This window comes from Saccoglossus kowalevskii, chromosome 10 (genome assembly GCF_978046115.1).
Source record: "Saccoglossus kowalevskii chromosome 10, keSacKowa6.1, whole genome shotgun sequence".
Lineage (NCBI taxonomy): Eukaryota > Metazoa > Hemichordata > Enteropneusta > Harrimaniidae > Saccoglossus > Saccoglossus kowalevskii.
Window position 1 is genome coordinate 37896182 of NC_140650.1, and position 15540 is coordinate 37911721.

The 15540-nt window shown below is 37.9% G+C and overlaps 2 protein-coding genes across 2 annotated transcripts; both read right to left on the minus strand.

Moving 5' to 3' along the window:
* Positions 1-939: 939 nt before the first annotated feature.
* LOC102801146 (uncharacterized) lies at positions 940-3652 on the minus strand. The gene is made up of 4 exons (XM_006813187.1): positions 3629-3652; positions 2622-2795; positions 1936-2032; positions 940-1754 (listed from the first exon to the last, which is right to left on the minus strand). The coding sequence occupies exons 1-4, from the start codon at positions 3650-3652 to the stop codon at positions 940-942; spliced, it is 1110 nt and encodes a 369-aa protein (XP_006813250.1).
* Positions 3653-13629: 9977 nt separating this feature from the next.
* On the minus strand, positions 13630-14454 carry LOC144345894 (uncharacterized protein F54H12.2-like). The gene has a single exon (XM_078006985.1). It carries the CDS (start codon positions 14452-14454, stop codon positions 13630-13632), a length of 825 nt encoding a protein of 274 aa, XP_077863111.1.
* Between the last annotated feature and the right edge of the window lie 1086 nt (positions 14455-15540).

Genomic DNA, 15540 nt, shown 5'->3' on the forward strand with positions numbered 1-15540 from the left:
GAGGGGGTGAGTAGTAGTATTATCCCTCGTATTTATCAGTCTGATTGGTCAACTGTGGACAACGTTTATTCATAATAGCCTGTCTGTGTATTTTTTTATTGTTTCTAGTATTTAACATTATGACATTTGCATTTTGTATACAACAACAAATTAGATGAATTGGCTTTCTGTGAGTTTCTAACAGTTTTAATTTTGAGTAATTTGGCAGCTCAACCCAATATGATTGTATACTTGACAGCCACAAAATGTTAGACAACTGTTGCTGTCATGTTGTTAAAGTTGTTTTGTCTTGGGGCGTTTGAGCGATAATGTGTAATAAAGGCAGATGTCAGTTTTACCTTACTTGCTTTCTCATTGTTGTTTTTCAGGATATAAAATAGTTATTGGCCAAGGCTGATCTTCCTTAGTTTTTAATATCAGCCTCCACCTTAGTCAACTCCATATTCTCCCCAGCTTACTTACCTGCATTGTAAAAAAATTATTTGTTGAATATTTTCATAAAAAAGTAGAAGCACTCTTAGATTATTTCTGTTTAGTCCACATTGAAATATTACAGGATGCATAAAAAAAGCAAAAAAAAAACATTTTTGTTTCTCTATAAATAAGCTGACTAGCAATATTATGAAATCATGGCCATGTGGAGGTGATGACATCCATCAAGTGGCAATGATTTGTTTAGTGGCAGAGTGAACACTTTTAAATGTGTTGCTACTTGTATATTCTAATCCATCAATGAATTAAATGTGCTACATTAATTATAAATTTTCATTCAAAATACTAACTCGACTGAATGATGATACATTAGCATTAGCGCTATTAATCCAGAAAAAAAATCAGAGGCACTTTGATATATAAAGACATAACAGTACTGGTACTTAAACTTAATGTCTCAAGTTGACATGAACATAACCCCCTTTCTTAAGGAATTAGGATTATTTTTCACTTGGCAAGTTGATCTTGAAAGTCCACAAGACAGCAAGCTACAAACACTGCTTGACTCGCTACTGGAGCTAGGGACAGTGGAATTATTCCAGATATCAATCGAAACCTCTTTATGCGTTTATTAAATCTCTCTACATGGATTCGAGCCTTGGCTATTTTTCGTGTGAGAAGTTCTTCCTGTTGTGTTAATTTGTCTCGTCCCTTAAGGAAGGGGGGTATATTCATGTCAACTTGTTGAGACATAAGCAAGTCCTCTACAGTAAATCCACAGTCAACTAACAGTAAGTCATTTGGATTTAAGTATTTCAAAATACCACATTGTTCAAAAATGTCCCTATCACTAATTGCTCCTTCATAAAGTGGCGATATAAATACACCAGTACCATTTGGTGCCACAGCAATCAAACACTTGAATGTATGGTGGTGCTTATAATTAGAGTACAAATTCCCTTGCCTTGCAAAGTCCCTTGGCATTTGTACAAAGAATTCGGTACAATCAACAGAACATCTGACATTTTTGAACCCAGGAAATGATTTGGGCATGAATTTTCTTAAAACAGTGCGATCAGGAAACATGAGTTTTCTAATGTCATTAAAATGGCAGTAGAGAAGTTGGAGCCAGGTTGTAAATATACATCTAATCCATGATTCAGAAAATTTCAAGAAAAATGTCATTGTATAAAAGCAGTATCCACGTCGAAGTCTTACAAGTGTCATGAATAATTCATCAATAGGATTAGTTTTCTTGTTTTTCAACTTAGTCTTATCACCTTTTTTGTCAGACTCTTTCCAGTATGTCAGATGGTTGACAACTGGACCAAGAAAATTAAACAGAGCCAAAAAATGTAGAAAGGTAAGTCCGATAAAAAAAATTCATTTTTTTGTCATCATCTTTTACGTCATCAAGACTTAGACATGGTCTTTCAACTGAAGACCCTGTTTTGGCTTTTTGCACATTTAATTCATTTTTCAAAATAATGTTTTCAACTTTACACTGAAGCATATATTTATCATATACTGTTTGGCAACCAACATCCACCTTGGTACACTGACAAACAACGGGATCAGTTTGTGTTCGTATGGTTACAACCTATCAAAAAATAACACATTATTATAAACATAATCTTAATTTTCTGGCAAAATAAACTGTTATTGATTTTTTTTTGTTCCAACATGTGTAACATTCTACTAGCCTTGGGAGGTAATACTAGTAGCCAATAAAAAAATTGAATTATTGTATTGCCCACTCCCCCAAATGGAACCAATAAGTAATTTGTATGGGTATATATATAGTTTAATATAGACACTTTGAAATAAACTTGTATGTTCACTTTTCTCATTTTCATATGAATTTGTATATTTGAATGAAATTGAGTGGTAAAAAAGGTGTAACTCATTTCAAATAAATGCACTATATGTCAGGAGTACTCATGATAATAAAGAATAAGTACAATTTATAACGGTGAGTATACATGGTAAACGCAACTATCATGAAATACTAGCATTTTACTCTAGACATAGGTTGTGTTTGTGGTGACAATGACAAGGGAAAATGGACTTATATTTGACTATTATTCTGCATGTTTCTGCCATGTTTTTTTATTATTATTATTTTAATTTTATGGTAAACTGCTGTTTTGTTTTGTGATTCTGATTATTTATTAACTGGCTGTACTAACATTCTGAGACGTAACTGGATAACTTGAATCATCACTGATTCTAAGAGTACTCAGTTCCAAGAGTACCGATGCTGCATTCAAATCAGGTTCACCGTGTTTCTGTCTTTTTAATATTGGCACACTACAATTTCTTTGGAATGGTGCTTTCCTTTTTCGTCTGCTATATCGATCTACCTAAAAAACAATAAAACACGAAGAACACTCACTATTGTGTTAACTTATCATGTAACCCTTGATGAGCGCGTATTTGAACTTTGCGGACGTATTCGAACCCAAGAGTTCGAATACGGGGAAACCGATGTCATACTCCCGGGGTCCAGCAATCAAGAGAGTGAGAGAGACGAACGTATATTACACAGTAAAACGGCAATAAACAATCTGATATTACCGATAACAGTATTGAGCAAAATAAGACAATTCATTTCTGGTTTATTATGTATGATGTAGTAAAAAACATTCATACCGCTCTACTTGTTCTTGGCAGGCAGTAGCAGGTATTGGGTCCGGGTGGTCGTGTGTCGGTCCCCTGCAGTCAACAAAATGTTTGCTGCATATATAAGTAAACTTCGTCACTCTCTCGACATTAAAATGTTTTTTTCGGCCGGCCACATAAACGAATCCAACGTTCACACTTTTCTCTGTTCGTCTTTGGCTTGGGGAAGTTTATGAAAAAAACATCCTTCATATGCGGTCTTTCTTGATACCTTGAATCGCTGTTACACAGCCCATAGCAGCAGTGCTTCTTAACCATAGCAATAATGCAGTCTCGTAAATACAGTGTATAATTTTTTTCCGAAAACTGCAATATTGCAGTCACGACGCGTACGCGAGCTATTTTTAGACACGGTGCGCTGCGCTATTAACTTGGTGCGTCATTTGCATATGATCGCATGAACGTCAAGGTTATTATCGTGTGTCAGATTTTCCCTCGCGTCACAGCAGCTCGAAGTAACTTTAACGAACGTGTGGCAAATAACTTAGAGGTGGAGTTAGGGGGCCTGGCTTACGGACACTTCTGGAAGCATAGGCATGTTTTTAGAAATACGGCAACATTTTTCTGCCCGGATGGCATTCACTTTAACGGCATCGGTAAGGTCAGATATTATAGAAGCTTACGTGGAGCAATACTTAAATTCTTATAATTAATTTGATTGTATTTTGTGATTATCCAAATATATATATATATATATATGCAATTTGTTTGTTGTTTATGGATTTGATGTAGTACTTCTGTCTATGCATATTTATTTTATTTACTTTACCCAGTGGTGGTTTTACTTTGATTGAGTACAGCATGATTGGTGCAATATTCATACTCGGTAACCGTTTTGGTGGCCTTTTGCACTAGTGCTGTTTTTGTACCCACTCCCAATGACATACCTTGTTATGGCAGAATGGTTTTACCAATTTTATTGGTTGTATGTACCTTCTGTTTGAAACTGGAAGGTTATTATCTTTAGTTAGCATGCATTTTGTTTTGTTAAACATTTATTATTATTTAATTGTCTGTACAAAATTAATTCTGTTTATTCATAATTACGTGCATGTAATTTTTATCGGTATCCTTTCACTTCTGTTGTTGCTATTACCATTGTTATTATCATGCGATAGAACACTGATATTTAGTACAGTTTATTTTCTGTCAACAATTTATTTTGTCAACAGTATGCCACCAAAGCGTACAGCACCAGTCACCAGGGCAGCTACAGCAAAGCGTAAGGCAGCGACAACCACATGTTCTGATCCAGTGGAAACATCAAGTAATCCTTCGGCGATGCTGCAAGTTCCCACTACCGATCAGCAAGGTGAACAGCGAGTTGCTGCAGTCACAACACGTAATAATGCTGCACTTGGATCCAGAGGGGTTAGCAGCCTCTATCTCACATGCAGTCGTTCAAGGTTTGAAGGATGCTGGTCTTTGCAACGTTGCAATCCCAGCAGAAGCTACTGCATCTCAAGTCGTCCAACCAGTTGTCAATGACATTACGGGTAATGGACAGGGGTTCAGGCTGCTAGACAGCCACTGGGTCAGATTAGTGATTTGTCTGTAATTCAGGTTACACGGCAACCTATAATTCAGGGTTCAGAGAGAGAGCTGCAGCCAACCACACTGTTCACTAGCCAGTCTGTACCTTTGGTAGCAAGGGTGTCAGATAAGGTTAAATATAAAATCACTGCGGGATGGTAGGTACACCGTTGCATTATCTGATGGTGTGGGTAGGCCTCAGCTTTGTTTTGAGCCCGCTGCTAGTACTAATAAAATTACGTCACTTGAGCAGTGGATTTCTGCATTTAACATCTTTGTAGCAGTGCATACTATAAGAAGCCTGAGGATATTTCAGGTCTTATGAAATATGGAGAGGTGGTGCATGACCTGGCAGCCAACAGGCTGGCTGGATGTTTTATGATGAGCAATTTCGCTTTCTGAAGAAATGTCAATGCTGGTCGAAGCTTTTCGACTTCTAACAAATCGGAGTTTGCTAATTCATTTCAGTCCTTTCCGAAAGGGTTCTGTTGGCGTTCTCATGGGGGAAAGTTCTGCACTGGGTGCAGTTTCGACAACAAGTGCTTCAAGTGTGGGGCAACTCATCCAATTTTCAAATGTGGTTCCCGCAGTTCCACTAGTCAAATCAATGGAGGATTGCCACAGCAAGCTAACACCAGAAAAGGAGAGAGCCCCCACTATACTCCCCGGGGTCCTGTTGGCTCCAAACCCCCAACTGCTGCCTTTAGTGGTAACGCCAGTAAAAGTGCCCATTCTGAGTAGATTACTGACGGGTTTTGAAGTGGGAAAGGCGTTGTATTTGTCGGATGGTTTTTCAAAAGGGTTTTCTTTAAAATATGTAGGACTGAGAGTTGGAGGGTAATCCCATAATTTGAAATCTGCATTGAATAATCCAGACATTGTTTGGGATATGCTTCAAACTGAGGTGCAGGCAGGCAGGGTTGCTGGTCCCTTTCAAGCTCCACCATTTAACAATTTGTGGATTTCTCCTTTAGGACTGGTGCCCAAGTAACAACCTAACAAGTTTCGCTTAATCCACCACTTTTTGTCCATTAGGCTCATCAATAAATGATGGTATTCCAGCCGAGTTGGCAACTGTTCAGTATGCCAATATTGATGATGCAGTTAAGAATATTAGGGATCTGGGTCTAGGCTGTTTTATTGCTAAAACTGACATCAAATCAGCATTTAGAATTATTCCAGTAGCTCCACATGACCATTGTTTGTTGGGTTTCAGGTGGGATGATCATTTCTTTTTCGATAGATGTCTTCCAATGGGGTGCTCAACATCATGTCGCATTTTTGAACATTTTAGTTCAGCTTTAGAGTGGATTTTGCTTAAAGTTGTGGGTGTTGAGGCAACTATCCACATTTTGGATGATTTCTTATTTCTGGCATGAACTAGGGAGCGCTGTTTTTCGGATTTGCAGGCTTTTTGGATTTGTGTGCTGACCTTGGGGTTCCAATTGCACAGGAAAAAACTAGGGGACCCAACACTTCCATGGTGTTTGCAGGTATTGAGTTAGACACAGTTCAAGGCAAGTGTCGACTGCCACAGGATAAACTGTTGCGTTGCCACAGCTTGATTGATACTTTCTTAGTAAGGAAAAAGGTGATGCTCAAGGAAATTAAGTCAGTCAGTGGGGACCTTCAATTTTGCATGCATTGTGGTGGTTCCAGGCCGGGCATTTTTGCATAGGTTAATTGATTTGACAAAAGGGATAAAGAAACCAATTTTTTATATCCGGTTGACCAAAGAGTTTAAAGCAGACCTGCTTGTGTGGAAGCAGTTTTTGGATAGTTATAATGGGAAGACAATTTTTATAGATGCTATCTGGCATTCGTCCGAATCTCTTTGTTTGTTCACAGATGCAGCTGTGGTACGGTGGCATTTTTAGTTCTCATTGGCTTTTTTTGGGAGTGGCCAGCTGACTGGAAAGTTCTTAATATTGCAGTCTTGGAGTTATTTCCAATCATGCTGGCTCTTGAAATGTGGGGGCATTATCTCAGTAACAAGCAGGTGTTGTTCTTCACTGACAATGCGGCCCTGGTGTCAGTCTTTAATAAGCAGTCGGCAAAGGATAATGACCTAATGGTTTTAGTTCGTCGGATCGTGCTCATTGGCCTTCAGTTTAACATTCTTTTTAGACCAAAACATATTCTAGGCAACAATAACATTTTGGCCGACTGTCTTTCTCGTTTGCAGGTGGATCAGTTCAGATCAATGGCTTATGGCATGGATACCAAATCAACCACAATTCCTTCACATTTGCTACCAGTTTAACATTCTTTTTAGACCAAAACATATTCTAGGCAACAATAACATTTTGGCCGACTGTCTTTCTCGTTTGCAGGTGGATCAGTTCAGATCAATGGCTTATGGCATGGATACCAATTCAACCACAATTCCTTCACATTTGCTACCAGTCAATTGGAAATGGAAGTAGGCAGACTTTTACAGCAGGCTATTTGCAGCTCCTCTAGCAGCCTCACAAGCTGCTTCAGATGGGTTGTCTGATGCTCAGATCTGTGTTTTAGGTAGATGGAAGTCAGATGCATTCAAGGGATATATTAGGCAACCAGCAGTATGGTATTACAGGAATAGATGAAACATGTTTTGCACTTGAATATAGGTCAGGCAGGGGCCGCTATATATGGGTGCCTTACATTGTTCTGTTTTCCCTTCTATTCGATATAGGTCAGGCAGGGGCCGCTGTATTCGGATTCAAGCAATTTAGTTAGTGTTCACTTAACTAATGTACTTTCATAAGGAGTTACCTCTGCTTCTGTTCATTTTGGGTGGGGCGGCCACACACTAGTGTGGCTTGTGGCGTTTCTGGGGCCCACACCTTTGTGGGAGATTAATTTGTGCTTAATTTTCACTGATTTATTGTTTTGAAAGTTTCCCTCGCCAGTTGACCTTTGACCTGTGACCTCCTTGGAGGTCTTTCTGTTGTAATCTTTCAGTCTGAGGAAACTGGTGATGATTTTTTTAAGGTTTACAAGCCTCTCATTTTTCAATAAATGTCAAGAATACTTGGCTTTTCATTCCGTCTCATTTGCGTTATTGTCGTCTATCTCCCACAATCAGCAAAATGACTAGAAGTGGTTCACTTTAAGTGCAGGGATATAAAATATTTTCGTTTTTAAGCTTATTTAGTATTTCCGATCATTTGAATTACATTTTATTATGACATGTATACTTGCATCTGGTATGCTAAAACATATTAATGTGTCGACAATAAGCTTTAATCAGCTTGTGTGTGTCTTTTTTGTTCACAAAGTTAAACTATGTATAACTGCATAAAACTTTAAAAATCTTTAACCTTTACTTTAAGCCCGTTTGCTGGTGGGGATATTTGTAACTGGGAATAAGTTGGTGCATTACTATGACTTGTTTTAATATTTGGCCAATAGTTACACCACATCATCATCGGCCCAGTGAAACGTTTCTGTCAAGATCGCTGCTTTTCACCTGACATCTTGCTTTCCCTGTGCATTGTGACTTCGGGGTTAAAGGTCAGGCTCAACATTTTAGCTTCGTTTCGAGGCATTGCGGATTAATTGTTTGCCTTGTTATGCGGCAGTGGTGGCTTACTTTTCATAGTTGTTTTTAAAATACTCATTTAGATTAGCCGATTCTATTCTATTCTTGTATTTATTTTTCTATTTTAAGTATTGATCAATGTTTCTATTCATACGTTTACGTTGTTATTTTTTATTTATTTATCTATTTTTTTATGTTATCAAGTTTCACCCTAATGGCGCATCATACAGAAGATAAATGCGTGAGATAAATGGGTCTCGTATAAACAACGATGGCGTATATCAACACAAATGTCGCACATGTGCACTGCGACGACCACTGCCCTTTAACAAAATTCCATCACACTTTAGTAAAGTCAATACCTTTGCTCATCTGATCTAAAAGTAATCTATCATTATTTCAGTGACATTATCGGCAAGGCAATGCCACCAGATGAGCCATTTAATTGGCCCTAAATATATTAAATTCTCACTAATTAAATATATTAATCTGACCTAAGTAGTTTAGCATGGACTATAGGGACGACCATGAGGGCGCTGTTCATACTTGGATGCGATGACGTCATACGGGGATGGATGACGTCACAATGGGGATACGTGCATAGATGAGCATAAATAATGATGTCACAATGGGAATTCGTGCATAAATTAGCGTAAATGAGCGTCCATGGCCGTAAAGGGGTTAATTTGAATGAGGATGACGTCACAATGGGTTATTGTGAATACATTTGCATACATAAAATAGATGTGAATACGAGGTCGTGTCGAGGTCATCGTGAATACATTTGCATAAATTACCATCAATTTTGTTTATGTAGTATGTGGTACCGGTGTCTGTGACTCTGTGAATCTTAAAATTTGTTCCACTGATAACTCAAGATCTACAATTTCAATTCAAATGAAATTTGGCACACAGCTAATATATGATGAGTAGATGCGCTGATTAGATGTTGGTGCAATTCCATATTAATTAGTCAATTATTGCATTAATTAGTCCCCATTCAGACGCAGGATCTGTATCTTAGAAATGCCTGGACCAATCACAATCAAACTTCACACATACATCATACATGATATTATACATATGCTGGTCAATTTGTTTCACGATCTGATTCAAGATGGCCGAATGGTGGCCATTTTTGTGCTAAAAATCATCAAAATCAAGCATTTCCCGGCTGTTTACAGATGGATTTTGTTCAAACTTGGTATATACATTAGACATTATAGGACCTTGATGCACATCATTTTGTTTTACAATCTGATTCAAGATGGGCAAATGGCAGCCATTTTTGTATTAAAAAATACTAAAAAACAAGCATTTCTCGGCTATTTACAGATGGATTTTGTTCGAACTTGGTATATACATTAGACATTATGGGACCTTGATGCAAATAATTTTGTTTTTCAGATAAGATTCAAAATGGCCAAATGGTGGCCATTTTGTTTTAATGAATGTGGTTCTCGTGCCATATCTCTGACTTGCTTTCAATGATTTCGTTCAAATTTCAAATATTCATTATACATCATGTCATAGATAGACAGATATATTGGTTTGATGATCCTGTTCAAAATGGCCAAATTGTGGCCATTTTTGTGCTAAACAATCATCAAATATTAAGCATTTCTGGCATTTATGGATGGATTTCGTTCAAACTTGGTACATATATTAGACATTACAGGTTCCTAATGCACATCATTTATTTTCCAGATCGGATTCAAAATGGCGGCCATTTTGTTTTAATGAATGGGCTTCTAGAGCCATATCTCTGAAATGCTTTGACTGATTATATTCAAATTTTATATATTCGTTATACATCACGTTTTATATATACATGTATTCAAAATGGCTGATTTTGAATGCTTTTCCAGAGAAATATCTCTCAATATGGACAAGTACTTGTTTGACGATCAGATACAAATGTCAATTTTAATGTTAAAAAATCATATTCCTGACATGGTTATATTCCAGCCATATTACTATAAACAAAACAATTTATCTTAAATTTGATAACTAACAGGGACTGTGCCATGCATGGCTTGTTAATTTATAACTCGGAGTCTAATTTGCATATTGCAATAACGTATTCTGTCGCAAAAAAAATGGTAATATTTCATTGGAAGGTCTGCAAATTTGCGAATTTTAGTACGGTAAAATGACTAATTTTCACTGGGTTTAAATTTCACTGATTTGCCATTTCAGGCATATTTAGTGGGTTTTAAATTCACGGTTTTATCATTTAGATAATGTGTTCTATGCTAAATTTTACATATTCATTGTGTTTTAATTTAGCGCATTTTTCCAGTAAGCGAAATAAGGTAAATTAAAACCCAGTGAATAATTACCCCCTTTACAGTATATAATGATTTATTTGAGCAGATACAGCATCTAAAAACATCAAATGTATGCGAGTATGGGGAGTACGCATGCGCAGTTAAAAGAGTGATGCGGCCATTTTTTCAGTTTGACGAAAAGGCAGTACCCTTTCAGATTTTCATGAACGCAAGTTCAATTTCACTTTGTGCGTCATATTCATCAATATATAAAATCAAAGACAGATGCCGTACAACTTTCTGCCAATCTTGATTCGTAAATGTGCTGGTTACATGTACAGTGTTCTCCTCGGGCCTGCGTCGCTTAGACAATAGCCGCGTAACTTTCGTTTCGCCCGCGATTCTGCAGTGTAGGTCTTTTAAAGGTATCGGGTCCGATACTGTTCTTTCTTTCCACGATACTGTTTCCCTCAAGCTGGGCCGTTTCCAGGCCATTGTTTTGCAATGATGACTCAGAACAGAACAATTCGTGTTAACTGATCGATCCTAACTTATTATCTGGATACTCGTATTCACTTGCGGATACTTCGGCCTACTTTCAAGCATGAATATAGAAGGAAATCAACGATTTTTTTTCAGTATCGTTCCAGACTTTGCAAGGAATTTATATAATAATCACAGTGATCACTACTATTGGGTTTCACTACTATTGTTTTCGCATGGTTTCCATCTTACTCAAATAAAACGAAGCAGTTGATTCCTATTTTACTTAGTGTTTATTCTTGTTTGATATTTATAAACAAAAATGCACTCATTAAACAAATAGTAAATATGCGAGTTTTTTGTTTTTGCCGAACGAGGACAAGGAAGACAAAATGGCGGTAGTTTTGTGTAGGGTCGATCTCGATCTTGGGTTTGTATCAGAAGCACGTCTCACAAATGAAATATTTTTTGTGAGCGATAATTTGATAGGAATTAAACAAATTTCAATCGTTGGCATATGTAAGGACTGGATCACTTACTTTCAAGGGCTCAAAGTCCGGACGAACATTAGACTACGATGTTTTTATTTTTCTGTTTAGGTATGTTGTACTATTTTGATGATTTAATTTCAAGAATCTGTCAAGGAAACAGTCTGTTGTTACTTTACATATTCACGTAGGTTTAATTTAGCAGATTTTACTTGTCAGCGAAATTTGCCCATTGCGTCAGAAAGATCTATCCCGATTTGCTGCACTGAGGTTAATTGTGGTTTTTACTACTCCATCGCTAATGACACTAATTACCAAGAATAAAAAACAAAAAAACAAGTGAAATTAAGTCGCATTGGGAAAAAAAAAACCATAAGAAAATCAAAGCAAAAATTATTCAACTGCAGACGAGACAAACCCGACCTCTAGAAATACCTCATTCATAGAGTGCCTCATTAGTGCCCTTTGTTTACAAGTATAGTGTCCTTGCATGTTTTTCAAAATGCCCATATCAAAATCATGTGTTTCCATATACATTATGTCATAGATTCTCAGACATCTTGATCAATTTTATTGATGGATTGACCTACATGAAATTACATTCACTTATTAGGCAAAGCCTATACCTTTATAATACATGCTCTGATCACACGGGAGCTATTTACAGTTTAACTTTGATTTTTAAGTGGACGTCACGAAAGATTTTTCAGAATGTATCGTAGAGTGCGCTCACACACACACACACCCTAATAAATACACGTCATTTTGAAAACTAACTGAGTTTTTTACACAAAGAAGGGTAAAAGATCAGCGACATGGAATATACATTTTTTTTTTGTTTTTTTTTTTTGTTTGAGTAAATAATCAAAAAGATAGATTAAAAAAACAGTAATTGAAATAGAGTATATATAAAGTATACATTTTGTTTTTGTCATGTTTTTTGTTTGAGTAAGTAAACAAAGAATGGATTAAAAACTGAGTAATATAAGAATAAAAAATGACATTTTGAGTATATAAACTATACATTTTCAAATGCGGATAAGTATTCGATTATAATAAAAAAACAAGAAAAAACGAGTAACATTGAAAAGTCAATACACACTTTTTTCTAATCAGAATCGCTTATCTGTGATAAAAAGAAAAAAAGGGAAATAATATGAAATCTATAATTATATAAAAAGGGTATAAGTTATATATACATGTGAAATTTCAAAAGAATAAGTCATCTAGTAAAACTGCGTGGGAAAAAATATTTGTCATAAATAGGGAGGTTGAGTCCGGTCACGTTTTCAATATATCTGTTCACATAAAGGTCATTCAAATGTCTATCACGCATAAAAGAGTCGGCCACGGACTTCACAGGTTCCCCTCGACATCTGCGCTGCAAGTAATACAGGACGTATTGACCACACACTGTAGAGATTGTACTATTTGATGATTGTAGATCCATGTACAAACGTTTTTATCGAGAAATCTCTTAAATTCCACGTAATAGGGTTGACTACCGTACGAGTCAAAATATTCTCTGTGGTAGGGATCCTTCAGATAAAAAGCCACCCAATGTGTCCAGCCTCTGCTACTGTCATCGGTATTTGATACGAACACTGCGGGATACTCCAACACTTTTGCCTTAGGCAGTTGATCTCTAGCATAAATGCCGAAGAACACATTTCTAGTGTACGGATTAGTCGACAGAATACGATTCAGTTGATTCGTGTTCATCGCAGCTAGAAATCAGTCAATACGTCTCTGTCAATCTCGATAACGTTGTCGTATTCAGCATAAATCAAAATGAACACAGTCTCAGTCAATGCTTGTCTGAACTGAATCTCAAGACCAATCTTTCCTTCTTGTATCAAATTGAGGTGATAATCGCTGGCCAATTCGTCGGGAGTGAGGACAAATGCGAAGATTGTGTACCCTTCGGGATATTTGTCTCTTGTGATGCCGTTGCCTAGGTCTTGACCCATTTTATTGGTACTGGTAAATAGAGTGTAATAAGCCATGATGCAACTTCTGCCACCAGCCGCCGTGAAGTACGTCTTCAATGGCTTTGCGGGAACTTGCTCGCCTCTAACGTTGAGGACGAGTGATGTGATACCGTAATTCTGGAAGTTGAATGGATTGGTTTCGTAGGATCCGTTGAAAGACGTATTAGAAACCAGACACAGGATGATCATTTTGGGCAACTGACCGAGGAATATCAAATCTTTGTTTAATGACCAGCCGGGATGGAAGTGATTTTCATAACGCATCGATCGATGGGGTATTTTGCAGTACCCTGTTTCAACGCTTCGACGTGTCCCAGTTGTACGCTGGGGCTCAACTTGACTTTTCTCACCAGGAGAGTAGCGTCGGTGATGACTACTTTGAATGCTGGATTTTCGGTTGAACTGATCAAGCAGAACTGATTTTTACTTCGATGTAATTTCAGTCTAACTTGCACCCCATTGAGTAAATACTTTGGTTGAAAAAATATGTCTCCGTGTATTCGTCTGATCATGTCGACCGTCTTACTGAGTGATGTATACGCGTATCGATGTTTGAGTCCCATGTTAGCGTCACCATCATCGGCCCTTGGGTTTGCAACATTCATTTTTCCAGCAGTGTCCTCAAATATTGCCGCACCAATGTGCGTTGATTTGGCATCCCCTCCATAATTCAATAGCGTTTCGATCATGGCTCTGTAAGAGTAGGTGGGAGATGCGTCCGAAATCTGCTTTCCATTTAGGTACACGTCGATTTGATTGAAGAGGGAATGCAACCACAAGTTTGCAGGCCCTACAGCGGCGTCCGCAGCCAAATTACTTCCGTTTGCATTCGTGATTTTAGCCTTGATGTGCAAAAGCGTAGAACCAATATTGATGTAGTCACTTCCGGCCAAAGGTATTACAAATTCGATCGGACCATCGGCTATATTCGTGAGTGGGTTTACCTCTTCGTAACTTCTTTTTTCGATACTTGTCTGTGTCGGAGGAATAGTAAAGATCTCGAGTTCCGTCTTTGCGCATTCGCAGGAGTGTTCGTGTACAAAAGCCATGTTCAGTCGAATATATCCGGAGATCTTCTCCTCTTCTTAGCCTTGGAAGAAATGACACGTCTCGTTGTTGTCTCTTCCTTTTGATGGTGCGTCCTCGCCCAGTTTGAGAGGGTCTTCCAAATAAATTGCTCGATACTGAAGAAGTAATATGACGACCCACAGTCTTTGCTCTACTCGAAGCTGCTTTTTTAAAGTTTTTGCCTTGTACAACGTCACCTAGAATACCCAAACCGGCATCTAAACATACTTCCGATTCCATATCCGCCTTGCAGTCTCGCACCAGAAAATACATATCCTCGTCCAATCTGATTCATGTAGTAATTTCTATAAACCCCCACGTGAGGAGTGTAAATTTGATGTCTGTTAATTTTTCTTCACACTAGCGAAGGACGAGCATCACGATCACTCGTCCGCATTGAAATGGCACCTTCTCCCCCGTATCAGACCTTATATCAATCTCCACAGTCTCAAATGTCGACGTTCGAATTGGGAGGAAGTAAGGTTTGTTGTAAGTGTAATTGACGCTATCTCCGTGGGTTCCTTCAACGTTGACTATTCTCAAGAGAGGTATGGAAACGTCACTGACCATTTGGTGTTCGACTATATTGCAATACACGTAGAGGGTATACAAACTTCTAATGTTGGCAAGGTAGGGACTAGTGCGTCTTTCATTTGTAATTGTTGTATTTGAGGGAAATCCTAACAGTTCGGCCAATCCACCCATCAAGATTACACGAGCTCTTTCTTCGGCCGCCTCGGTCACTCTCCTTGACCTCGAATTATATGTCATCAGTATTTCATCTGGCAGACCTTTTTCTCGAATCGCGTCTAAAATCATTTCGATCGAGTTGTAGTAGCTCGGATTCAATTTCAGTTCTCCGTGATCTCTCAGATTGGGTGAGGCATCGTACTGATCCTATTTTCGTCATGTACGACGTTGTACCACGAATTTTGGTAATGGATGTTGGCCAATGCTACTTCCCAATTGCCATCTAATGAAAGCGTTCTCGGTAGTTTGACAGTGTATTTTGTCAACGTGTTGTTCGGGAACACATCGAGGGAGGCATTACTAAGGAGCGTCAAAAA

Bases quoted from the DNA above. Each gene is read 5' to 3' on its own strand.
- LOC102801146 (XM_006813187.1), bottom strand. From the start codon at position 3,652: ATGCCTATGCTTCCAGAAGTGTCC. The intron at 2,796-3,628 runs GTAAGCCAGGCC...ATTGTTTTTTAG, and splicing joins CTATGCTTCCAGAAGTGTCC to GTAGATCGATATAGCAGACG. The intron at 2,033-2,621 runs GTTAGTACAGCC...ATTTTTTGATAG, and splicing joins ATCCAGTTACGTCTCAGAAT to GTTGTAACCATACGAACACA.
- LOC144345894 (XM_078006985.1), bottom strand. From the start codon at position 14,454: ATGGCTTTTGTACACGAACACTCCTGCGAATGCGCAAAGACGGAACTC.